This window comes from Haliaeetus leucocephalus, unplaced genomic scaffold (assembly GCF_000737465.1).
Source record: "Haliaeetus leucocephalus isolate CR32 unplaced genomic scaffold, Haliaeetus_leucocephalus-4.0 Scaffold808, whole genome shotgun sequence".
Classification (NCBI taxonomy): domain Eukaryota; kingdom Metazoa; phylum Chordata; class Aves; order Accipitriformes; family Accipitridae; genus Haliaeetus; species Haliaeetus leucocephalus.
Window position 1 is genome coordinate 2168277 of NW_010973244.1, and position 26200 is coordinate 2194476.

At 40.7% G+C, this 26200-nt stretch overlaps 1 protein-coding gene across 3 annotated transcripts in view; it reads right to left on the minus strand.

Moving 5' to 3' along the window:
- GLI3 (GLI family zinc finger 3) overlaps positions 1–16483 on the minus strand; it is a 195169-nt gene extending 178686 nt beyond the window's left edge. For 2 of the 3 annotated variants that reach the window (XM_010581790.1, XM_010581789.1), the window contains exon 1: positions 16312–16483. In XM_010581790.1, the coding sequence (XP_010580092.1) occupies positions 16312–16435 (124 nt within the window). In that variant the 5' untranslated portion in view covers positions 16436–16483. The remainder of the gene's footprint in view (positions 1–16311) is intronic. The other variant, XM_010581788.1, reaches the window with a different exon arrangement.
- Between the last annotated feature and the right edge of the window lie 9717 nt (positions 16484–26200).

Below are 26200 nucleotides of genomic sequence, written 5' to 3' on the forward strand. Positions count from 1 at the left end.
AATGCTGAGCACTGAATATAGTCATTTGATTCACATCCCATGCATTTTAATAAACAATGGGAAAGAACAGACACCTATTAGTGTTTGCTAATTTTTATTTCCTAAAATGCTGAAATGTAAAACATCCTCCTCCTTTCCCCTGCCTACATGGTCCCTTTTAGTTTTAAGTCACTCACAGCATCTCCAGCACTGAAACAAAAATAAATATGTGTTTATGAATAGAAGCCTTCTCAGTGTTTTTAAAAAACAAAAGAGTTGTACCAGATACCAATTTAAAAAAAGAAAAAGTAGAACAACAAAAAAAAAAGTTTAATGAAACCACTGTAAACTCTAAGTGGAACCTCCTTTTCCCTTTCCAGCTCATTCCATCTCTCCCTTTCAATTCCATTCCTTGAAATAAACTGGGATCACATGGTAGTAGTCACATGAGCCAACTTCATACTCTTTGCTGACCTCTTAAGAGAAAGTTTAGATTGGACCCACCTATCTGGGAGAAGGGAACATGTGAAGGAACAATGTTACCATGTTGTTTGCAACATCTGCACATTTTTATTTTTAAGTCTCACTTTCCAGGTTGGATACTGATTCTGCCTGACCTCCAGAACTAGAGAAAGAAAAGCATACAACCTGAAGGGACAGAAAGCTGGGAAACCCATTTTCAGTGAGATCATTTCAAATCTCTTCATGGATTGTGCTTACTATAGTTAACACCCACCTAACTTCAAGGACTCTTTACATTTTGAAGAAGAATCAACTGTTGCTAACTTGTGAACACTCTGCCTTTCAATTACAGCTTGATAGCCTGAGGTATACACACTGCTGCCCTCTGCAACTCCTCCAGCAGAACCAAGGAAAAGCAATTTCACTGCTCTCTTCATTGCTAGAACAAAATATAAGCCCAACAAAACAAAGGATTTTCCTTAGACTTCTCTGAATTTCTCATTGTTTAGGTACGTTCCACATTAAAATAAGTTTAATCCTGCAAGACAGGGGGCTCTCACAACCAGACTGCCAAGGATTTGGTTTCCACAGCAGCCAAAATTCCTGGAAATCCAGAAGCATCTGTACAAGGCAATACTGCATACAGCCAGATCACATCTGAGACCTGCAGATAGGAGGGATGCCCGTCACATCCCGGCCACACATGCTCAGGCAACCTCATTCGCACAGAGGCCTGGTCAGTAAGTCTGACTTATCTGGGACTGCAAAAAGCCAGCAGTCAACTCTGTGCCCACGTCCCGCTCTGTTCTTGCGCTGGGCTGAGGTTCTACCTTCACTTCCCAAAGAACCTACAAATCTCAGAGGGTAAGTGATGTAAATCCAACACAGTATGCCTGGCCAAATGCAAAGACAAAAGCAGCAGCCTAAATCATGTTCAGACACTCAAACAAAAAACTCCTGTTTCTCTCCTTTCACGTCTAACATTTATGTCTAAAGGTAACATTTTCCTCCATAATTAAGAAGTCTGAAATACAATGTTTTTCTGAGATTCACCTATTACAAAAATTCATGTTAAGTTATTCTGTATCAACTACTCTGCGTCTACATACAAGCTCTTACACCTCTGCATTTAAAGTACTGGTCACATGAACAACAATTACTTCTGTCTAACAATGCTAAAACACTGATTTTTACAGGTTCTCAGTCCAACTATGACAACCAAAAAATTAATCTGAAATCTGTTTAAATGACAGCACCACAGTGGAGCAGAGAGTTCTTTCTTTCCTTCTTTCTCTCCTTCGTTCCCTTCTTCCTTCAGGTCCTGCCTTTCTTCCCTTCTTTCACTCTTTCTCTCTCCCTCTCTTGTAAATACCTGGTGGAATTTTTTATATCTTTGCTCAGGGTTCTCATTCACTTATAAGTATTATTTTTTTAAGAGTAGGCTTATTTTTAGCATCTGTTTTGAGCCTTGAAGATAAATGTAGCAATAATTCACAGTCCCCTGAAATATTTTTATTACTTGAGATGTTTTGGTATTCTTCATACTGAGGTTATTTCTCAGAAGAAAAAGTAAATAATTTTGTGGTGCCAAAGGAAATGTATGCAAGGCTTCAATTCTGATTTAAGTTAGATAGCTGAAGAAAAAGGTCTTTAGGAATTTAAATAGCAAAACCAACCTACCTCCCCCTATCCTCTGAACAATCAAAATAAAGTGTTCAAAGCTGAGAACAGGACTTTAAAATTGTTTCCGCTCTTATATACGCAACATTAAACTCTATCATGTCAGCAAACAAAATGGTGTCTTGGAATAGATATTTTAAGCTCAAGGAGACCGTCAGAAGAAGATGCCGATGCACATCAAATTGAAAATATTAAATAAAATCTACCATAAATATTTTTCCTTGACCAATACTTAGAAAACATGGCACTGACTTAGATTGGGACAAATGTTGGGAATAAAGTTGGGAGAAATCCCTTGAGGGATTCCAGATCCATGCTTTTCTGGCAGAGGCACTGTGATCCTGTACCCGTTCTAGTGTTTGAAAGCTGCCAATGTCTATTCACTCTAACTCTTCAGCCAAAACTCTCTAAAGGTAAGAAATAATTCATCATACACACATGCAGAAAAGGTTTAAAATAATGTTCAAGTAACAGCTCAGAAGTCTGGCATTCCTCTAAGCAAAATTGTGCTGTTTTCAGTTTTGCTTTCCAGTGAGAGGTGTGATCCGTTATGAAGGCCCTGAAAATGCCTGTGAAAAACAGAAGAGTTTTATAGCGGTTTGTGACTGAATATTTAAATATCAATTGAAATAAAAGGATTCCCATGCTGCTCCCGTGGAAGTCAATGGCAGCTGTGCTGCTGGCTTCATGATAGAAGCAAAGTTTGTATCTTACCAAATCCCTGAGACCTGGAGTAGTTCAAATTACAAGGAGTCACTCTAATCATCACAACGGCATGGGAACTAAGTTATAATTACTTTTTTCTTTTTTTCTGATCATACAGAAGAGCCTTCAAACAGAACATTTGCAAAAGAAAGCACATTTCCACGATTAGGTCCTGAGACAGCTTCATGAGAAGTTATCTCAACTTTTCAGAGACGAAGGTTATAATTCAGTGACCAAGGGTGTCGGAAGCCCAGACGTCCCGCTGCAGGGAACCAACTAAAAGACAATGGCTTGAGTAAGGAGACTGGAAAGCGACACATAAGATGATTAAGTATTTAAAGCCTGGACTAGTAAAAGTTGCCACGAATCCCTTCAGTATTTCAGTGAGTTGTGGACTGGGGCCTTAAATGAAGTAAAGCTCAGTCTGACCACTAAAGAACAACACGAAATTATGACTGCGAATGCACCCTACCGCGCACCTTTTACGGGGCTAATTTTGTCTCATCCCTGCCTCACTGCAGATCCTGCAAGTCGTGCTCCCCGTTTTGAGCCCTCGCGCCAGGAACGGGCGGACGTTCCCTGACTGGCAGGCAGCAGGCAGCTCTGCCTCCCAGGGCAGCCCCACAAACACGGAGGGGTGAGGAAAGCGCGCGCCCCTCGCACGGGGACGCTGCCGGGGACACACGGAAGCAGCAGGCCGGACTACAGGCAAGCCGAGCGAAACAAGTCGAGGCGGGGAAGCCAAGCCTCCTCTCTCCTGTCCGGCAGCCACCATCCCCGCCGAGGCCTCCTCCGGGCTGCGAGAAGCCGCCGGCGCTTCCAACGGGAAAATCCGCGGAGCCGAGAGGGAAAGGTGCCAGGCGGTGCAGCCAGCTCCTGAGCCGAGCCTGCCCTGCGCAGCTAGGCCTCGCGGTCAGCGCTGAAACCAGCGCCGCAGGGCGAAGGGCTTAACCGTCGCAGGTGCCCGGCACCCCGGGGAGCCTGGAACAACTGGTGGGGTCCGGCCTCCGCCCTCCTCCCCTCCTGCAGAAACACAAATCCGAAAATAAAAGCGGGAAGACAGTTTACGAGGAGCGTCTTATCTGAGTTGAAGTTGGAGCGGGCTGTAAGCTCCCACGGGACATCTAGGTTTACACACTTCGGATGAAACTGTAAATTGAATATTAAACACACATTTTTATCAAATCATATTTCTCCCAGAGAAGGCTGAGGACTGCCTGTTTATTTTTTAATCTGATTCGCTATGTTTACAAGTGGTTATATCAGCCGCTCCATCTTTTTAGTTCTATTCGAATGACTTCGATTTTGTTTTTCCAACACCGCTAAGAAAACTATAATGCAAAAAAAAAAAAAAAAATCTATAATCTGCGAAAAGGCACTCTGAAATCCATCAACCAAGCTGCATCCATAATTGCTTCCCTGGCTTATCAAAAAATGGCTCATTTGCATTATCTGTTATCTTTAGATACCCATCCTGGTCTATAAACAGAGTTATCAATCCCGTTCAGAGGCCAGTCCACAAATTGAAGTTTTCTATAGAGGGAATTAGCTATAAACAAGCCCGAGGCAATTTTCTTTGACAGCCAATGGTAAACCATAGGAAGTAACTTTAATAGTGATTTACAGTTCTTCTCTGGTTTCCATCCAACTTTTCCTTCTTGTGCTTCTGTTCCATCCAAAAAGGAATTTTTCAGATGTTCTAATTTCCCATTCAAGATGCAATCAATCCCAACTCTAGGTGTGTCTAATCCAATTTTTACGGTATGTTCATAGGCCAGCACCAGAGAAAAAGAACTCTCTTTTTATTTTCTTTCAATTGCCTCTGCTGCAATCACAAGACTTGTCATCTCCTGGTGTGAAATGCACAACAGTAGAAGAGAGAGCGAAGGAGATTTGAGAGAGAGAGAGAGAGAGAGAGAAATGAGCCAACCTATCCAAAAGAAAGGGGAAAAGAGATACACAAAAATAACATTAACGTTTTTGAATTATCCTACATACTGAAAGCTTCCATTTACCAGAATAATTAATTAACTCCACATTTTCAAAGCCTGTGCAGAGTTTTTAAGTTACTCATTTAAATCACAATATGCTGTTGGAAGTGGGATATTTAGGAATGGACTCCAGCTTCACACCACCCATCTTCCTCCTCTATACCAAAGTGAAGTCAGATTCAAGTCCTGTACCACTTGCTCATGCACACCTCTCTTATGCACACGAGTAAACCCCATTGCCCGACCTCCAACACCACCGAGAGTCAGAGGACGGCTCCTCCTTTACGAATGAAAGATCTTTTCTCTTAACAGCTCAACATAGGTTCTGGCTAACTCTGAACTTCCAAGAGACGTGCATTTAAAATATTTATTTTTCAATCTCTAATTAAAAAACATCTCTAAGCCACTGACACACACAGTGGATCTTAACGTGCATCACAGGCACAGCAAAGATATAACAGCAGGGGGACGGTTCCTCTCTGGGTAAACTACAGCAAATGAAGGTAAAGCAGAGAAAAACCCGCGGACGACAGAGACCTACATAGATTTAAATCTGTGAGAGCAGCTGCAGAACAGAGGAGAATTACAGCCAAGAGTTTAGCAATTAATAAATATGCCCTGTATCAACACAGACCAATAAAAATGGTTTCCTTTTACATTAAAGAAAAATACATTTATAACTCAGACCATGAAGCCTGTACGCTCTCCTATTCCTCTTCTCTATATATGCATATACACAGGGCATATATACATACACACATATGTGTGTGTGTGCGTGGGTTATTTTTCCCCTGATTGAAAGCTACCCTAATGGGTAGGCACTAATGGATCTGAAGTGATAAGGAAAAGGCGGACACGCAAAATGCTCCAGAACTTCTGTTCCTAATCAATCACCAGAGATCAGTGACATCATTCAAGCCTTTGATCAGAGCTCCCCTTTCAAGCTTAAGAAGGGGGATAGATTGACCCACACCAGCGGAGGGACTGAAGAAACACCTAGGATACAATTCACAGTGAAATATGAGAAGTCACCGGCATCCCTCTTCAGAAAAACTATCCCTTCCCACCTTCCTCAAGGAATACAGCACACATTCCAGAGCAACCAAGCACAAACAACAGATTCATCTCTTTCCCCAATAATTAGAAAACAGGGAAACAACATATCACAAAATCCTTTCAGGTTTTATTTTTGAAGCCTACACACACATTTTATCCTGAGCAGGCGGTTTATTACGTTTGATTGCATTTTAAAATCTTCTCAAGTCCATTAGTAGGAAAAAAAGAAAAAGGAAGGAACTTTTTTTTCCAGAACGCCTGAGCAGCTTTAACAACTAAAGGCTGATGCCCGTTTTTAAAGAAAAAATAATTTTCAGGAGAACCAGCATCACGGCAAGCATTCACTACACTTAGCATCGGCCTTTGTCCACGTCAGGGCATTCAGAGAGTTCGGATCACTAATCCCACTTCAGCTAAAATTGAGCTCCATTGTTTCTCAGTTCATCTGAGTTTCCATGGCACTTACTAAGACTTAAGTGTTATTTACTTAGTGCGGTTTGTTAAAAACAAAAAACAATAACTAAATCTTAACATAAGCATCAGGTTTGCTTTTTTTTTCCTTTTACTTTCAATAAGCTCAAGATGTAGTCAGCATTTTACAGTCTCAGAGGCTTCTTCCGTCTAAAAATCTTCAAGAAAAGCAAAGTTGAAAATAGACCTGAAAATGGTCACTTCGTTGTTTTGGCTTGGTTTTCCCCCATCTGTATTTTTAAAAAATCTAATTGAGCTTCCTGAACAGCCGCAAAAATGTAGTTTATTATCTCCCTCATCAGGTGATCAATGATTTCATTAATAAGACAGATAACAAAACTGTCATATCATCGACACAGTTATGAAAGATGATCCTGGCTTCTTGCTCCATTTTCCAAGGTCTGGGATTCTCTGTGGCAGCTCTGAGTCCATTCAATATTTTCCACAGACAGAGAAAAGTGAAAATCCATTTTGAAACCAATTTCAATTAGGATCCAGAAGCTGTTATCACAGGTGTCGCAGAATGGGCCCGTAAGTGGAAATGTCGCCTATCCATTCTGAAATGAAACCTTATCAGGGGCTACAAAGATGGCTGAGGACAGCCTATCTGTAAATTACTTTTCGTCCTGTGTTAACTCAACCCTAGTTCTGTCATATGGAATTCTTTCCAGCCCCTCGTAATAATCTAATGACTAACTAGGCGCTGCACCAAAACGGCTTTTATTCTGCTCGGGCTTCCCCCGCCGAACGGGGCTGCAAATGCAAATAACCGGAGGCGGCCAGGCGAGCCAGCGTATTTAGTAATATCATTTAAAGCTCTCATAGTTTATTACGGGGAAGTAATGGGCTTGCATTCTGAAGCCTGTCTCCACCCATTGCATTCCTGGTGATTTTTCAATTGCAAACTCCAAGGCCCAGTTATTTCATTAATTCAGCACCCAAGTAGTGAGGCTTTTCTCTCACATCTTTCAGTCTCCTTTTAGCAAATTATCCCATGACGGAGGATTTATTCAGTCAAAGACCTCGGACTTTGAGAGGCAACAAAAGAATCAAGAGACTTTCTGGTCCACCTGCCTGGCGAATGATGAGGCAGGGTAAAGCCTCCCCTAGAGAAACCAATCAAACCATTGTGTGGCACAGTCAGACCTTTTCAACTGTCAAGCCAGGAGAGCAGGAAAAGAGATGAAAGAACTCAGGATGAAGCTACCATTTACAGAACCATGTGGGAATGGTCTCCGAAGATTTAATAATTGGGATGGAACTCAACTTTCTGAAAACTAAAAGAAAGAAAAAAAAAAAGAAAAGAAAAGAGAGAGGAGAGAAAGAAGGAAAGAAGAGAGACTGGGAGGAGGGGAAAACACTACCGGTCAGGCCCAGAAAGAACTTTTCTACAAAATCCTCTGTTGTTATGTATGAACCCCTACACTGGAAAAGAAGAGAAAAGCAAGCACATGACGAGGACAGAGAGAGAGCAAGAGAGCGAGCACACAGTTTGTAATACTAACTTACATTTCAGCAATTTATCATCTCATTTTAGGAAAAACTCTATCAGTACAAATCTGGTCTATTAAGCAGAACAAAAAAATCCCCTTAGTTTGGGATATCTGGGTGCATTTTCAAGCTATTGCATGTGTAGGACTTAAGTTTTTGCATTTCCACTTGGCTGCATGTGGAACATGCATGAAAAGTCATACTAAATGAATGGAAACCAGCGTATTTTAAGCGGCTGGCATGTGCAAAGAATGTGCACACACAGCTCCTGTGTAGCAAGACTCCAGCTGACTGCAGGCACAAGATTAGGAACTGCTTTTTGATAATCTGACCCATAAAGCCTTACAAGCCAAATTTTAAAATCATCTGCAGAAAACCCAGTATTTCCTGTGTGCTCTTCTTTTCCAAAGTGCCTCTGCGCATTTGAAATACACATTCATCAGTAGGTCCAGATCACATTTACAAGTAAATCAACGTTTTTCTGAATTGCCAGCCTTATGAACAAAAATAGAATCTGCAAATTAAATTGTGACCACTTGCAGTATACATCAAAGGCAAAGACTTTTAATAGGAAATAAGATAATAACACAGCAATAAAATCCATCTCATTCCCTCTTAGTTGGGACAGCAAAAGAATGCATCTCCCTCCCCTCCCACTCTCACCCCAAAATAATGAGATATGGCTTGGAAAGAATATAGAGAATGTTTTTTTAATACAGTACCTTCTTTACATAATCACATACCATACTCTAAGCACACTTCTCCCACTTATTGGCACATGTATTTAGTAACAATTTCTATGTAAGCAGAAGCTGAGGTTTTATATCTTCCAAAAAAAAAAAAAAAAAAAAAAAAAAGAGAAAAAGTAAATAGAAACATACAGAGCAGGGATATAATCAAATGCAACATTGATGCCTGATTATTTCCTTTTAACTGGAGACAGATAAGAAATAGAAAACATCTAGAAGAGAAAAGATGAATGCCATTTGAAAACCTGTTAAGTAATTTAATTACTTCAACTGCCTTAATTTACACAGCTCAAATCATAAAGCCAAATACTGTGCCTGCCAGAGGGGTTGCCTGGTTTTAAGTCAATTAGAAGGATTTTTAAAAAATCTTTTTATTTGCTTTAAGAAGAAGATCTACTCCATGTAGCTCCTTCACTTGCAGATTCCCAAGTCTGGTCTCTTTTCAGAACCCAGGAAAACTCTCAGGATGCAAGAGTTTTCCACCTTTATTTTTTTAGTGCCCTTCCAACGGTCCCCAGCCGCCTGGCACCCATGTGTTTGTTGATACCCATTTCCAGCGGCTGGGAGGAAGATGCCACCACTTGGAGCAGCAGTGCTGCTACAGAGCCTTGCCATGCTGCCATGCAGCCTGTCCACTTTGGTGGCAGGGGCTGGCACAGCGGTGCAAGGTCATTAGGAGGCCCTTTCTCTTTTAGGGTATCTTCCCCAGAGACCAGCACTTAACGGCAGTGAGTGAGCCCTTTTCTGGAAGGCTAATAATATCACTGAAGCTTCAGCTGCCAGCAGCCTTTTTCCTACTAAGAATCAAACCTCTTGGTTGGTCCCCCCCATCCTCCCCAGTACTGTGGGCTGTAATGCCTGAATTTTTTGAGGTCTGATTGATACTGGACTCCTGCAAAGCACAAGCTATGGAGCATGGTACCACGGCCACACTGTAGAGACCCATTTTAAGCCTTTTTATTACTATCACTTCTTACTCTATTTCAAAACCCAGGTACAATTGTAATATGGTTGCTTGGGTGTTTGGGGTTTTTTTGTTTGTTTTTCAGGAAAAAAACCTCCCCAGTGTATAATTCCTTAAATTTAACCTCCACCTTGTCCAGGTGGCAAGGTTCTGCTGCTAACTAATGTTTTCTCCTGATTCCACCTCGTGTTATCCAGCAGGATGTTAAGTCATTACTTACTGATTACAGTGATTGCAGGGATAAGCCACTCAATCATCTCTTTCTGGAACTTGCAAAGGGATACAAGAGGACTGACATTTAATATCCCTTATGCTATTAACCACTGCAGGGAGGGGAGAGAAGGGGGGAAAAAAGGAGGGAAATCTCGGCAGAATTAATGAAGCAATACTGTATTGCACTTGCAGATCATTGGCTTTATAGCAGGGTAAGGGTAGGGCTGGCTCACTGAGGAACAACACTAGAAAATAGTATCAGGCAGAATGAATTATTACAGTCCACAATAAACCCTAACTTGATGACTGAAATTTTATTAGTAAGCATAAAGGACCATGGGTGCATTACTCCAAATGAACATGTATTTAATCATCTACTCACATCAGATTACAATATACCAAGACATGCAGTCCTCACTTAATTACAACCTCCAATACTTTTGCTTCCAATACTTCCAACCATCAGGAGAGCCTATCCTCCCCAAGGATAGGTACCTTCTTTTAGTTTATCCCCTTAGAACCTGGCCACAATTATTAGAACAGAAGGGTACACAAAACCTTACCAGTTCAGGTCTTTGCCCTTACTTTTCTGTGCTACCATGTATGACCATTCTACCCTTACTTTTCATGCTGCTGTATGCCACCGTAACAGATAGGAATTACTTGCAATACTTGTCTTGCTGAAAAACAAAACCCTCAGAAAAACCTATACATTGAAGTCATCCCTTCCAATATCTAATCCTACAGGATGTTGTTTCCTCCTTGACCTGAAAATGAGAAGTGAAGAGGGCCCCTCCGTCCCCTTTGACTTCAGGAGAGGAGGAAGGCATCTCCTGATCACTTTGTAGAATCAGGTCCCATATAATCAATGCAGGACTCAATTTGCAGGCCACTAAAATAGTACAGGCAATGTTTCTTGATACCTAACAACCTCTTTTGAACCCTGACCTCTCAACGGGACCCTGAGCACATCAGTCCAAGACGGGGGCCAAGCATGAGGATTATGATTAACACCTATTTTATGGTGAGCTTGAAAGCAAGCAGCAGGACAAGAAACCAACTGAAAGTTTAAACAGGAAATGTGATTCTTATGGGGTTGGAGACTGCTGAATACTTCCCTCATTCAACTCTGAAAGAACTACTAGGAAGAAAAAAAAAGGAGACCTAGATGAAGCTGGCTCTTCTTCTGAAAGAATCAAAGTGGACGCACGAACTTCCTCTCATTTATTCATCTATCAAGCTTGGTTTTAAGTTACATCATCATTAAGATGATAATTTCTGCTTTCTATCACTTTAAAGTATGTTCTCAATAACTATCTGATTCTGATAAAGGTAGTCAAGTCCACAACCTACATACGTTTATAATTAGCTTTTTTTTAAGGCGGAGTAATAGGTTAATAAGAAATATCAGATTACACTGGGACAAGCTCATGGGTCAAAAACTAGACAAAACACATCAAACTGCAAGTAAGTGCTTGCCTGTCAGACACTGCAGGAGCCCCTATACAATAACTGCATTGTTTTAATGCAACATTAAAAACACCAGTTTAGAGCCAAAATGTGCAAAAGAGGAAAGCATTTTAGTCACCGACAGAATTCAGAAGCCAAACAGTTAGTAAATAAGGGTTGAACACAGCATTACAATCTCCTAACGTTCTCCAAGCAATGCTGCAAAGTGCACTTTTGCCTTGTAAAAGTATTAATTCAGCCCTCACAGAAATTCCCTGTACCTCTTAGAAAATAAAGTGAAAAATAAATTATATCCATGCTACAGATTAAGTGAAAAAAATAAATCACACATAGCTGAGGGCTGTGTCAGGTTAGCATGCAGTTTTTTTGGTCAACACCTCTTTAGGAAGTACTCTAACAATAAATCTGATTCACCTGGAGAGCAGAGCATAGGGTCGAAGTGGCCAGCCTGGTAAAGCATTAAAGCGTCTGCCTAACTGTAAGCGTGCAAATACCCACATTAGGGCCATCAGAGCTATTCTGGCGCCTAAAGCGAGGCATTCGCTTGAGTACTTGCTGGACAGGAGTTCAAGACTTTACTGCAGTGCCGGGCCTCGGGAGGGCTGGCGATCCCCGTGCCAGGGTGCAGGAGGGTCCTGCACCAGCATGGGCAGCACGGCTGTGCGGGCAGGGGAGCCAGCGTGGTTTTCTGCTCCGGCACCGCAGTGCTCAGCCTGACGTATCGACTTGGCGTGCTGCGGATCTCAGCGACAGCCGATATGCCAGGCGGTGAGGCACGGCGGCCGAGGAGCCAGCACACGGCTCACCCCGCCAGCCCCAGCGCTCGCTGGCAGAGCAGCACGGAGGAGCAGCCGAGAACAAGCCTCCATGTCGGCGTTCATCACACTTCAGCAAGGCAGGTCCTTCACTTCACCGCGCAGACTCCTGCAACGCTTACAGTGCTCACCTGAAGATTTCTTTTTAATCCTGAGATTACTTGAAGTTACAGGAGGTACTGTATTACCCAACGGAGGTCTAGCAAGGCAGGTTTCATGACCCCCAATACCAGGCGAAGGCTCTCCAAGGGCAGCACAGAACTAATTTTAATGAGTTTATCAATGGATACCTGTCTTCGGAAAGCCATTCCTTGCACAACTTGATAGAAACCTGTGTGTGCATGCAGCAGCTTTCAGGATGATGACCTAATTCCATGCACTGACATGGCATGGAACAGGGTCCTACTGCTTTGTCTCCAGAAGAGCGGTAGGGATGTGAGTGGGAGAAGACAAGGCCTGACGACACGGCACTGTGGTAGCAACATGGTCCGGGACACTGGCCTCATTACTCCAGTGTAATACCAGTGACATGCTCATGACATAAACAATGTATTTATTTGTTGTCCTTATTACTTTGCCAAAGCAGATCAGTCTGAGGCTATCAAAACACACGATACACAAAAGGAAGCTTACTTTACACCCTAGCACAAACTTTTTATTTATACAGCCTTTTGTGAATTAACATATCCATCAGCAGTTTTCTTTAGCAGTTTTCCTCCCCCTTGGATATTAGCCTAGCAGTAAATATAGCAGTCAAACAAAGGAGCAGTGAAACGAACAGTTTGCAAAGAAATGTATCCTAGTAAACTGCGTGCAGTTTGGTTGAGACACACAGAATGAAACACAAAGGAGAAAAAATCAAAAGCTTGCAAAAATGAATTCAAAACAAAGCAAGAGTGGTCCCAAATTACAAACGCCCACTGGGCATCAAAGTGCACCAAAGACTTTTGTTAGTCATTACAAATTATGATTTTTTTTATTTTTTTTTACTTTTTTGATTACATGTACTTTAAAAGAAGTTTTAATTTGCTCCAGCACTAAGACCTTCCCCACATGTTTCGGCCTGGAGCACATTTTAATGGCTTAAGTTATAAATCCCTGAAATTAGGGGTTTATAATGGAAACGCTGGCAGGCCCTTATCTAACACAGTGCAAGCATCTTAGCAATATAGTCAGAGTTTGTAGTTAGGTGAGTGCAGCAGAAATCTTTTTTGTATTAAGTAATGACAGGAACTCAGCAGAAGTGGCTAACAGGTCAACTATGGCCCATGCTTGCTTATTGTCTGAGTCTACAGTGCAGCTGGTACCTTCCAAGGGGCACCCACAAGTCTGGGCCTCATAACGTGCATTGTGTAATTAGGGTTAACACACGAGCTGCCCTTCCAGGTCACCCTTCCCCCTTTCTTTCCTTTGCACCTAGGTTTACACCAATAAACAGGCTCTTCAATAAACAGTTTGCACATCATATGATTAAAAAGTTTTCCATGCTCAATATTCATTTTAAGATAGATTCTGCTACTGAGTGTGTTACTCACTTTCGGGAGCTGTTGAAATAATGGCATTTTCTTTGTTTCTCCATGATTGTAAGCTTTGCATAAAACCCGTAACAAGCAGCTTTCAATCTATTTATGATCCAAGTTCTGACTCCTTCAGAAGACAGCAGAGCTACTGAGAAAATATGAGTTTCTACATCACACCTCAGACAGCTGTCACTCAAGTACATGTTACCCTGCAAACTTTGCTAATTAATGTGTTGTCCAGAAGGAGAGCAGCACTGCTATTAGACGTGCTTATGAGGTGAGATTGGTATGACAGGCAGATGTTGCTCTGCAGTGACAGCAGTCTTCTGATAAAAACAGTAAGGATCATTCTGTCTTTTTGTTTTTTTACGGGTACCTTACCTTGTTTAGCAGAGCATTCAAATGCAAATCACAACCATTTAACATTACCACAGCCCTCTGCAAAAAAGAGGCACTGAATCAACAAAAGCTGCATGTTTTGTAGGAGTGGTGTCCTAGATCAACTGACGACGTTCCTGTAGTAATACTCATTCCAGCACTAAAAACAAAAGATGCAAATGTGATGCAAGCTCCAGCTTTCATGCAAAGTGGTCCTTGTAACCAAAATTCATTATCATGACAATCACAACTGCAAGAAGCAAAACTTTAAAACATTGCAACAGTAGAACTCATGTTTAGGTTCCTAAAGTTTTGTATTAGTGTTTGTTTTGGTACATGCTCCATGGAGTCTCTACACTAAGAGGAAATTTTTCATATCCAGGAAGGAATGGAATTTTTTATCCCTTTGAAGCCCAACCCTGTATCTCTGGAAAGTCGTTTGCTTGGTTTTACATGAAAGTAGATTAGAAACCCAAACCTTGGAGATCCTGGTGACTTCCCTAAATACAAAGACTAACAAGACCAACCCTTACCCACTGAAGACAAAAGTAACTGTCATTACCTTAACCAAATGCAGCCTCAGGCCCCAGGACATGTACTACATTAGCATCTCATTCCATTAATAGCCAGTGACAAAAATTTCTAGTCATTCATTAGACTTAGAAACATTCTAGTTCTGGGGAGTTTGATGCCCCTGACATGCACTAATACACCACCTAGATGAAGCAGGTAGTTAAGAACTAATATTACCGTTAAAGCTGATAGGTGGAATAGAGAGAGAAAATTATTTGACCGTAGGGTAAATCAGTGTCAGAATTAGGCAAAAACATCTTGAAGGCTTTATTTTTAGCCCTCTAAATCTAAATGTTTAATGATGTTAAAGCTAGCCCAAACAGTCAGAGGTATGTGCCAATATCAAGTTTGAGTACAAACCCCTGACACATCAAAGAATACACATATGTGTTTAAGTGTGCATCTGTTTGAAAAGTTGGGCCAATGTGGAAAATCCTATTATTGAAAAAAAAAAAAAAATACAATGGGGAGCTCTAATTCAGCTAATGTGAACCACTGTAATTCTATTGATAGCAACGGATCTGTGCTGACTTACACCAGCTGAGGATCTAATTTCATATGCCTTAGAAAACTGATGCAACTTCTTCCACAGCTACTCAAAAGTTTCTATACTCTCATGGGGATCAACTCCAACTAGCAGGTCAGTAGGTGCTGAGTTTGCTTTGAATCTGAAGTCTAGTCACACAGAAGGATACTGGGACATGTGCCATCTCATTTTTACTGACCCACAGGGATTCCCCTCTAGTATGGGTGTAGGGTTCATGTATTTTCTGCTTTAGTCTAGTGGGAGATACAGGTTTCTTTGAGAAAGCAGAAACCTTTCTTCAAGATATCAAAGTGAGAACCTGACCTGGACCACAAGCCCAGATGAGTGAGCGTGATGGAAGCAGAAAGGGTGAACAGAAATCGTTTTGCCAGGAATACACCAGGACTCCAAAATATGCAGAAAGACATCTTCTGGTTTTAGCCATTATTAGACTGATTTGCAAAACCAAGCTGATCTGCAGCTATCCAAAATCCACAGGTCTAAACTCTGCGCACACCTTTTCAAGCAATTTTCTTTCCTAATGCAAAGGAGTTTTGCATTAGTAGGGACCAGTACACTCAGCCCTCTTACACTGAACAATGAAAGGGCCAGGGCTGGGACTACACACTCTCCAGAGAGGCAGAGAATATGTAAAATTGTCAAGTGAGGTAATCTCTGGGGAGAATTAAGCAAACTACTCCAGTTTTGCAAATCTACAAGCTGTACATTCACAACTTTGAAATGAATTCACGGGAGTATACACTCTTAGCTTGCTGTTTTGTCCCTGGCCATTAAAGTACTTCGGGGAGGTGGGGGTAGCCCTTTGCGAGGAGCAAGTTTATTTGTAAAAGAAGAGAAGAAAAAAACCTTTGCCATTAATTTTGACAGAGCTACTTCTCTCTCTTTTGTAATAACTAATTATCTAACTAGTGTAAGAGATTTCAATGGCCAAATGCAAAGCGCTCGTAAGCCCTGCCAGGCTAATCAAGACAATTTCCAAAAGGCCAAAAACAGGAACTTCCTATAATAAATAACTTAGCGTATTTACATCTCAAATTAGAACATCTGGAAGAAAAAGACTACGCCTGATGCCAAAACAGGCCTTATTGTATCCTACCACTTTCCACCACCACCACCCCCCCTTCATTTTCTTTAGCCTTTCCTTAGAACAAATACTGATCCAGGTGCAAATGCTCAATTCACAAGGAATGCAGTGAACATAAAATTACTGTAGGTTTGGCTGCTAGTAAATCCCTGCTGTTACTCACCATTGGAAGTTGTGCTGGAGGCAACAGCTTTCTCACTGACATCTGTTCGACTGGAGCATTTCACGATGGAATTCTCCACTTTTTTCTTCTCCGTCGTGGTAGAGCTATGGGACTGCGCCTCCATGATGACTTCTCATTACTTCAGCTCTCCTTGTACTAATACCTGAATGAAACAAGAGAGTCATAAACTTTAAATACTATACGAAAGCTTAGCCCAAAACCTCTCACACCTCTCACCTGAAGAAGAGCCTGCAGCACAATTGAACTAGCAGTCCACAGGCCATTTCTGGATGCCCATCAAATCATGTTTGCATGCATGAATTCCTGAGGAATTTAAGGAAACACTAACACCAAAAATAAGCATGTTTGCCTTTAAACAGCCTCAGCATCACAAACCACTATGCTGCTTAATGGGTAGATCCATTTTTTTCAAGCCTGTTGGGTTTTAATGCACCCAGGTGAAAAAATCCAGTATTTTTCTCCTACGTCCAGAGCACTCTGGAACAATGCAAAAGAAATCAAGACAGACCTTCATGTTGACTATAGAAGCCAAATATTTAAATTTCAACATTCACACTACCTGAATACACTGCAGCAAGAATTATCCTGGCTAGCTCTACACCTTGTCCTACTTCTGTAAACATCTCTCACTTTGTTTGTTCAGAAATCTAACTCAAACAAAAGTGCATTGGAGCAGCACCCTGAAAACCACAGGGAAAGGCAAATATTATTGCTGGTGGCAGATAATGAGATCACTTTCTTTTGCACAAAAACGCTGAAAATGGAAAACTCCGCAAAGGTGTGTGGCTGGCTACTCTGCCTTTCCTGGCTGTTCTCAGTGTCATCTCCAGTGATACATTAATTTTATACCCCGCAGAACACTTCTCCATATTCTCAGAGCTTTTACATTCCTGACATAAACCCAAGAAGCCCACAAGCTTCTGAAAGTGTTAACACTGCTTGCGCAGCAGTATATCCACACCAGGCCCTGAGACTGCAGGGATCTTGGGCTGTGAAGGACACAAGCTTTTGCAAGCACTGGTCTGCAGCTTAACTTGACGCACGCCAGTCTGTAAAGCAAGTAAGCTTTACACAAATCATCCAATATTCAGCACACACCACGCTTAGAACCACAGTACCTGGGTACTTCGGTAGTTTGAACATGATCCTATGCAACAACAAAAAGTAATAAAAAATAGAGTGTTTTCAGCTTTGAGCAGCACTGCAGTCATTAGCTAAAGGGATCTGAAACGGGAGGAAGTTGCACTGTTCTGCAACAACATTTGAATTAAATAAAAAAACCAAAGGCTCCAAAACAAGCCACAAAGTAAACTATAATGAAGTATAATTACATTAGCAACCTGTTTCCCCAATTCTGACAGTCAAAAAAAAATAAATAAAACAAACCCCCAAAAAAGGCTACAAAGCCAATTCATCACAAACACAGCTGTCTAGTAAACCTTCCCCTTCCCACCTCCCTAGTAGGAGTTCTTTTTAATAGCACAATAAAACACTCCAAAGCCTCATTGTTATACAGTAGGGATCAAAGAAGAGCCCAATCACTAAATGAATCATTATTTAGCTAGGCAGCACAGCCAGGGAATTGGACTAGATATCAGAGACACTCTGCCATTGACCTAGTGGTCTAACCTTTGGCAAAGTGTTTTTCTTCCCTCGAGTTTAGTTCTTGCTAAAAACAGGAATAACAAAGCTCTGCATGCAGTGGAAGAGTACTTCTAACAGCACTTTCAAGATCTATCTGTGAAAGTGCTATAAATATTATTGTGATGTGTGAAACGACTTCCTACCAGAACACAAAGGGGAATGCCAGGTGTCTTCAAATAGGAAGCAGGAGAGATCTAACAATACACAACTTGCAACAGCCCTCACCTGTACCCAGCAATGCACTAATCTCCTTGAGGAGAGATCTCATACGAGCTTTGCAAACTGCACCTTTCCAAATTTCTCATGTGCTTTCTCCTCCTTCCCCCTCACACACCTCATGCAAGAGCATCGACAGCTTTGGTCACTTATCATGTATATCAGGCTGTTCAGTCCCTTGCATTGGCAGAAACTGGGGGCACAGCTGCCAAGCTGTTCACCCCACACTGACAAGAACATGCTTGTTTTCTCTGCACAGCCCTGGCCACGTAACACCAAAATCTGTCTCTACCCAGCCTCTGGCCACTGTGTGAGTGAGTCCTTCAGCATACCCTCTTGTGACTACCCTCCTTTGAGTTATTTATTATTCTCTAAAAAGAATAACTTCCTATGCTGTCTCTGAAGGAATTTAAAAAGCTATACATTTTCAGTAGTGGTTATTTTTCTTCTGTTTTGCCTTCTAAGGGCCAAGTCTGCTGTTCAGGCAGCATCTTCATTTACATCAAAGAGTTTGACTTGGAGAGCTTGGAGGGGGAAGCTGCAGAACTTGTCCCCCATTTTCTTCTGTCCTCAGTTCACAAGCCTGTTTCTTTTGGCGAAAAGACATGAAAGATAACAATTATGCTTCCCACTCCATTAGAAAGGAAGAAACCACATGCTCTGCCCCCCAGTTTCACAAGGCCAGTGGAGTGGCAAAGGTCACGAAAATGATGACAGGTACCTACAGCGGTTCCACCGCCTCTTGCCACACAGATGGCTGTGCAGATAAGAGCAAGGAGCCATCACTTACCTCCACCTCCTTCCCCTCTCCACCATGGCAGGACGGGACCTCCATTACAATCCGATCCTACCTCTGCTCAGAAAAGGAAGGAGATGAAGGTGCTGTAAGAGTTAACACAGCTTTCATCTCCTAAAAAGCATCCTTGGATCATCTGCAATTCAAGAGCAACATGTGTCTGCTGAAACTGGCATCCATCCATTCTCTTTGCTATGTTTTTTCTTTCCCCAACAGCCTACCAATGAGATTTTTCTGGTACTTTGGAGTTTTCTTTAACGGAGGGAAGACTAGCAGATATAATTCCACATTTCCCACCACTCTATCACTTTCCTCGTTCATGCTACCTAGCGTGGACAATGGTACGGAACAAAGGCCTAAAGTAGCAGCTTAAAGTGAATTTTTGGTCAGAAAACTGCAGAATTGGCCATGAGCTAATATAAACATCTGCTCTTGGTACCTGTTCTGGTTCATGTCTGCTTAGTTTACACCCAGAAGGCTGCTTTTATTCATGTCAGCATGGAAGAGGGAATACTGCAAGAGTGAACTTTCTTACTCTGCTCTACACCCTGCAGCACGAGCCAATGGCCCCAGCGCTGCAGACGTTTCCTCCCGTGCCTTCCCTCCTCCACTCCCAACCCACGCACGTGTGGCAAGGGCGTCTGCAAGAATTCCAGCAGCTCCAGTTACACTCCAGTGCTGGATGAACTACATGGTGCTATGCATGGCTGGGAAAGTAAGGAAAGCCAGGAGAGATGGCACGACTTGTAATTAGTGGTACGTGTTTTGGTATGTTTTTCCACACATGCCCAACAGGGAAGCGCTCAACTGGAAATCAATATGGTGCCCCAAAAATCTTTTTTTTCCTGAAGGCGAACTTAAGCCCAAGTTGAAAACACAAACCAGACACGCATGTCTTCTAGAATCATTCTCCTTAATTTTGGCTGTGATTTTTATTTTCTCTCAGAAATTGTACTGAAATACGAGAATTGCAGTCTATCAAAAAAAACGTCCAGGACAACGTGAAGATTTCTTTCCACTGGCTGCTAATCCCTATCAAAAAGCATTCTGAAAATGAGCCAGCCTGACATCATCTTCACATTAAAATACAAAGTGGCTTATATTATGGTGTACATAGCTCTCCCCAGCATGTGGGTCAGCGACTTCCCTGTTCCTGCCCCCAGGCCTGAGACAATATGTATCTATTCCGCAGAAAGGAGCTCTGCTTTCAAAAAAACCAGAAAGCTAGTTTCTGTCGGCTATCCAGCATCTCCATGTGCATATGAATGGCAAGAAAATGCTATAACAGTATAGGGGCGAAAGCCTGAACTTTCATAGGTAAATAGAGGGATAAACATTCCTTCCTGAAAGCAAACATTCATGGTTTTTTTCCCATTCAACCATGCTTGAACCTTTTGTAATTTCCCTAAAGCCTGAACCCACTGCACAATTAATTCCAGATCCCCATTTTAAACCTAATCCTTCTCAAAACAGCAACCTGCCTGCAGGTGTATCTCTTCTTTTTAAATCATAAATGTAAACTTTCACCAATTGCATATTAAATTGGAGGAAATTTAGGAACAAGCTACTGGTATGAACTAGTTAAATGAGGAAACCCATTTCTCTTAAAAGGAGTGTCAACAAATGACGATATGTTGGAAATGTATTTTGAACAAAAAAATTCTTTCAAGCAATTTGAAATTATATAATTTCTGGTCCTTAGGTATGTTGGTCATAAAATTGGGCCTCACAGTAGTAAACATAATCATATTAATATAGTGGGGAGAAAAAAAATCTTTTTGTTCATTTACTCACAGTGCCAACTAACCAAAACAAATAGAGCAGCCCCTCTGCCTGGAAGAGCAGGAAACATGACCCTTTCTGAACATACACTTTGGTATTCCAAGAGATCTTCAGCTCTGTGCTCCTTTTCCTTTCTGAGTTACTTTTTAAATCATTGTATTTGTATTGCATATGTTAGTTTTGAAGACCGGATCATGCAAATATTTATTCATAGGAATAGGCTCACTGACTTCAATAAGACTAATTGCTTCAGTCTAACCGCTTGGGCAGGAATCAGCATCTAAAATTCTCAATTTGTATGTTAGACTGGTTTTTGTTTCTTACAAACGTAAACCTTCTTCTGCCTTTATTGCTTATATTTTTTAAGGGGGTATCTTTTAATGTGTTGGGTTTTAAAAGAAAAAATAAATAAATCCTTCCCCTGTTTCATTCGATGCTGCTGTAGTTGTATTCAATTCATTAACAAGTGGTTTGCATCCGCTGAGAAGAGCTGTCTGAAATAGCAGTGTCACAGCATTCATCATCATTACATCAGCAGTAGGGAAGTTCATACTGATTGCTATCAGCAACCAGAGTGCCCCAATCAGCATGCAAGCAAACATAGCATGTTTAATTTTTCAGAAATTACTCTGGGTAGTTAGGGTGTTCATAGGTACTACTTTGATCCACACTACTGGAAGCAGTCTTTGGGGATACAATACATCTTGAACAGCACAACTGTATGAAAGTGAAAAACACAAGGGGAGGCAGGAAGAACAATCGGGAAATTACAGTCTCTCTCAACCATAAAGGACCCTTTATCAATTTTATCAAAACCGGTTACACCGTTCCTTGGGATTATTTAAGGATAAGAAAAAAAAAATCTGTCTTGTTCAGATACATTCAAATGCAAAATTTACATGAGACAATCTTATGCTATTATACAGGAGCTATTTCACACTGATTTATACAGGCTTGATTCAGGTACATTTAACTTTCAAAACCCACCTAGATTTCAGCATTGCTTTCTATCAAACCTGCTGGCAAAGCTGCACTGACAAAGTTACCCCTGACAGTACTTGCTGAAAAATACGCAAGTGCTCAGACATTTTAAGAAATATCTTCCAGTCGTAACATTAGCCTCTTGGTACATCTCACCATTTTTACAATAGCTATAGGAACTAATCTAAATACTATATATTTTTAAAATAGTTTTACCTTTTCTCAGTTCTTTGTAAGCTAAATCAGAATTCTGCAACCCCCATTAACTACTCCTGGGCAAATTTTGTTCAGATTCTTCCCTGTTGAGACAACTAGTCACAATAAGACTAAGACAAATATAAACTGCACAAATAGTAGTCTTATATCCACTATACATACAAACCACAACAAACCATTAATAAATTGGGAAAAAAAGGTATCTTATACTTCGCTATACTTATCTCCGTTTAAATTACATGCATGACCTATATATGCACGATCTATACATGCACTAGTTGCTAACCACATACTTCCCCTACATCTGTTTTAAAATGCAAAGTAAAATTAGAAAGAAAGAAAAAAACAAGCAACCCACACACCCCCCCCGAACAGAATTAGATAGATGGCTTTGTTACTTGAAATTAAAAAATACCCCAAGTTATAGGGCACCACATGTATTAATACAATCTTTCCAAATTCATTACTATCTCCTGTCTTCTCCCGTGTTACATTCCTTTGATTTCTTCCCCCCATAAAGACTGAAAAACAACTAGACCTAAAGCCTGGTTAATGATGATCTGATCTGTTCCTGATAGGTTAAATAGCTCGTGGCAACAATAATGCAGGATCACAAACACAAAGGCAATCGGCTAGGCAAAGCAGTGCTATTAGCATCCTCGTGATTAAGATCCTAAGTGAGAAACTCTTCTACGGCATACACTGAACTACTGATCATGTGTAATAATTGCTCAACTCCAGAGGAATTACATTTGCTTACATCTTTCTGCTACAGATAAGCTGGATTACCCAAAGTTCTGAAAATATTTAAAACATACACATACAGTAGGATCAGTAAGTGGCACTTTCTACTGAGGCAGCACCTCAGTTGCTTTTAATACATATCAGCCACATACTCTTACAAGTAGATTATCTCTACTTTTGTTACAGGATTTAGAAAGCTGTTAAGTATAACCCCAATTAAATGTTTTCACTATTACTTCAACAGATTAAACTCTGTATCTAAATAAAACAGCTTTCCACCAGGAAAGAAGTGATTCATAGTTTCTTACCCAGTAAACAGAGTTTAATGGATAAAAACACTGAAGGATTCAGGTCAAACTGTCCACATCCAACCAGTTCATCCCTCACAGAAGTTGTTTGGGGACATGCAACACAAAGCTGAGGGATACAGAGCCAGAACTTACAACACATCTTAGTGGCTTTACAATGCAGATATGATGTATCCTCTGAGGTAAAAACTTATAATCCATTCATTACCCAAGAGTCTTTAGAGTAAGTAACTGAGCTTTAAAATGGGAAAAAAAAAAAAACAACCTAAAAACCCCGCCAAAACCCAAGCCCACAACCAAAACCAAGGAACCAAACCAGGTCATTAACTCTGCATCTAAGCATTTGTTATTTTAATCACATGGTCTTGGGTTTCTTTATTCCTCATTTTGTCTCTCTTACAAACTATCTATAAATACAGACAATGGAAAGAACAAAGGTTATTTCTTAAAAAATAGAAAGTGCCACGTATTTTTCAAGTCTCCAAATCTGTAAATATATTTGAGGAGGCAGGTGCGTTTAAAACGAGTAATACACTTAGCCTTAAGAAATCAGAACTCCTGCCAATTAAACTGCCTAATATTGTTAGAGAATTCAGCGTAAGCTGTGTTACTGCTTGTTTTGCAATCCTGCATGTCCTTGTGCTTCAAACTCTGCAGCAGGAAAAACTCTAATAATTATGTCAAAGTAAGATTAGCTGTAAAAGAATTAGCGGGGGGGGAATCTCCTGTGGACTTTACTGTTTGTAGCAATAGGTTAAAATGAGCAGTGGCACTTCAAACTTCCCTACCAAGTCTACACTCAGTTTTGCCCCATCTTTCTTCAGGAATGCAGCAGCACTAAATCCAAAACAAACTTCAGTAACAGCACTGTGACTTCCTTCTGTAAAACACTTGTTTTATGAAACCTGAATTAGAGCATTCATATGCTTAAGATTTGAAAGGACAGAAATATGCAGGGACGAGGACAACCAACAAGACTTGCTGTGCTGATAACATACCCTATGGCTTCCTCTTCTGATACTGTTACTAGCACTAGGAACACTTATGGTGATGATATAGGATGTTTTCTTCTTTCCCTTCTTGCCAGTTTGTCAACAAACAGCTTGGTAAAGCAAATTACAAACATCTGTATTGGGTGTGCTTTGCATCACGATTTATTTAGTTCATCAAATAAGAAGTCACTACAACTGCCACAGAAAAAATGCAGAAATACTCTAATTTAGAGCACCAGCACTAAACGTGAATTCCAATGGCATGACCACTTTCTTCACACTTTTTGCTTCTCATCAATCCCAAGAGATGAAAGTTTCCTTAGAATCAAAACTAGATCTATATATCAATGTCAATCTATACAGGAACAGAGCTGAAGGAAGAATATATTTAATGTACATCTACTGCGAAGATGTGCCTTCTGTTTCCAACTTATGATATGCAAATGAAAGAAGAAAAGACTGTATTCCGTATTTTACAATTAGCATTTTAAAACAAGATAAAAAGAATGCTTCTGAAAGTGCCGTGTTTTCGTCACCAGTCCCATTTCTGGAAGCCTGTTTATCTCCTCAGCATACTCTCAGGTTAAGGGATGCCTTCATCCAGAATTTCACATTCTAACCTAACACAGATGTTTTAACACATAAAAGAGCTAGGAAAGCTCCCCATATCCAGGAAGAACTTCAAGTGTGAAAGGTAGTTTATAAAACTTTATCTTCAGCTTTTACAGTTTACTTTAGGTTTTACACCTGTCTCATAGTAGCAGTAAAACTGCATCATGATTCCTTCACTTTTTTGTAAGTCGACAAAATACAACAGCACAACTCTGAACTGCTGCAGTATAAATTACTTCACAATCCACTATCCCTGTTCAAATAGTGTAATGATAGAATTATACAGCTGTCTTATTTTCCCAGAAAAAACATCCATAGTGAATTGAAGAGCCAAGCAAAACCACACCAAACCACATGTCCTGTTAGTTAAGAATCGGTAGTGCTAGGATTTCATTTTAATATACGCGCCTCAGAACAGCAGACATTGTACTGAAGTGACACTAACTTGATCTGTGTTTCTGACTATTCGGTTCCAGGTATTCATACATCTTGTCTAATGAAGGCTTCATCCTCTCGGCAGCTGGATGAAGTATTCTTTACACGCAGTTGATTTTCTTGACATTAACAGATTTGTATGTAAAGAAAACAGAGTATCATACGAAGCAGCAAACATAGTTGGGGGAGGTTCAGCTCTAAACCACCAAAAGGTTACTTGGGTCCTTTAGCCCTGAGAAAATATCAGATACCAAAAAAATACAGCAGCATTTTGAGCATCATTTAAAAAAAAAAAAAGGATTGTCTTGGTAATCAGTGCAAAAAATAACTTGACATTAGAGTGGAAAGTTCAGCTAAGAAAATTATTCAATCAGATCTCTTGGTAGTGGATTCTGATATTATCAGTTCTGACACCCAGCAACTATTTAGAGACAAACGCATTCTATCCCAATTAGTTCATCCCTTGTTGTAATCTAAATAATCTTGCAGGCATTTTTAAGATCAATGTATTGTCTTGTTTCTTGTTTTGTTCTTAAAAAGAGAGAGAAACCAACTCTTCAGATCAGCAGCCAATTTAATACTCTTTCAAGGTAATGCAGGTACAATTTATATGTACAGCATATACCACAACAAAACCACAGTATGATGCCAGCACAATCTTTAAGAAAGTTTTCCCCTATATCTCCGCAGAAAGCGGCCTTGAAAGAAAGGAGGGATTAGAGTGAGCTGGAAGGTAGGGAGGGGACTTACCTCAAACCCAGCCAAGCGGAAATCAGAGCAGTAATTCTACAAGTCGGCAGAGTACACTTTTAGATCTATAATGGTGTGAAGAAGTGCTGGGCAGCATTGCCTGAAGGCAGCACTAATACACTGATGACTAATGACTGGGCCATGCAGACAATGAATTTGGGGGTTGAAAACTAACAGAAACCGTGCAGCACCTTGACAAATGGGCTTTCAAAATTTCATTCACTGAATAACCTTTAAGCACAAAATTGGCTCAAGTTCTCTCGGGAATAACATGACACATGTTGTTGGACAATAAGTATTTTCCTTTTTAATTAAAACTATTACACCAAATACATAAACATGATTACAGTGAATAAAACATAAGTTAACTATTTAGCAGCTAGAAAAGACCG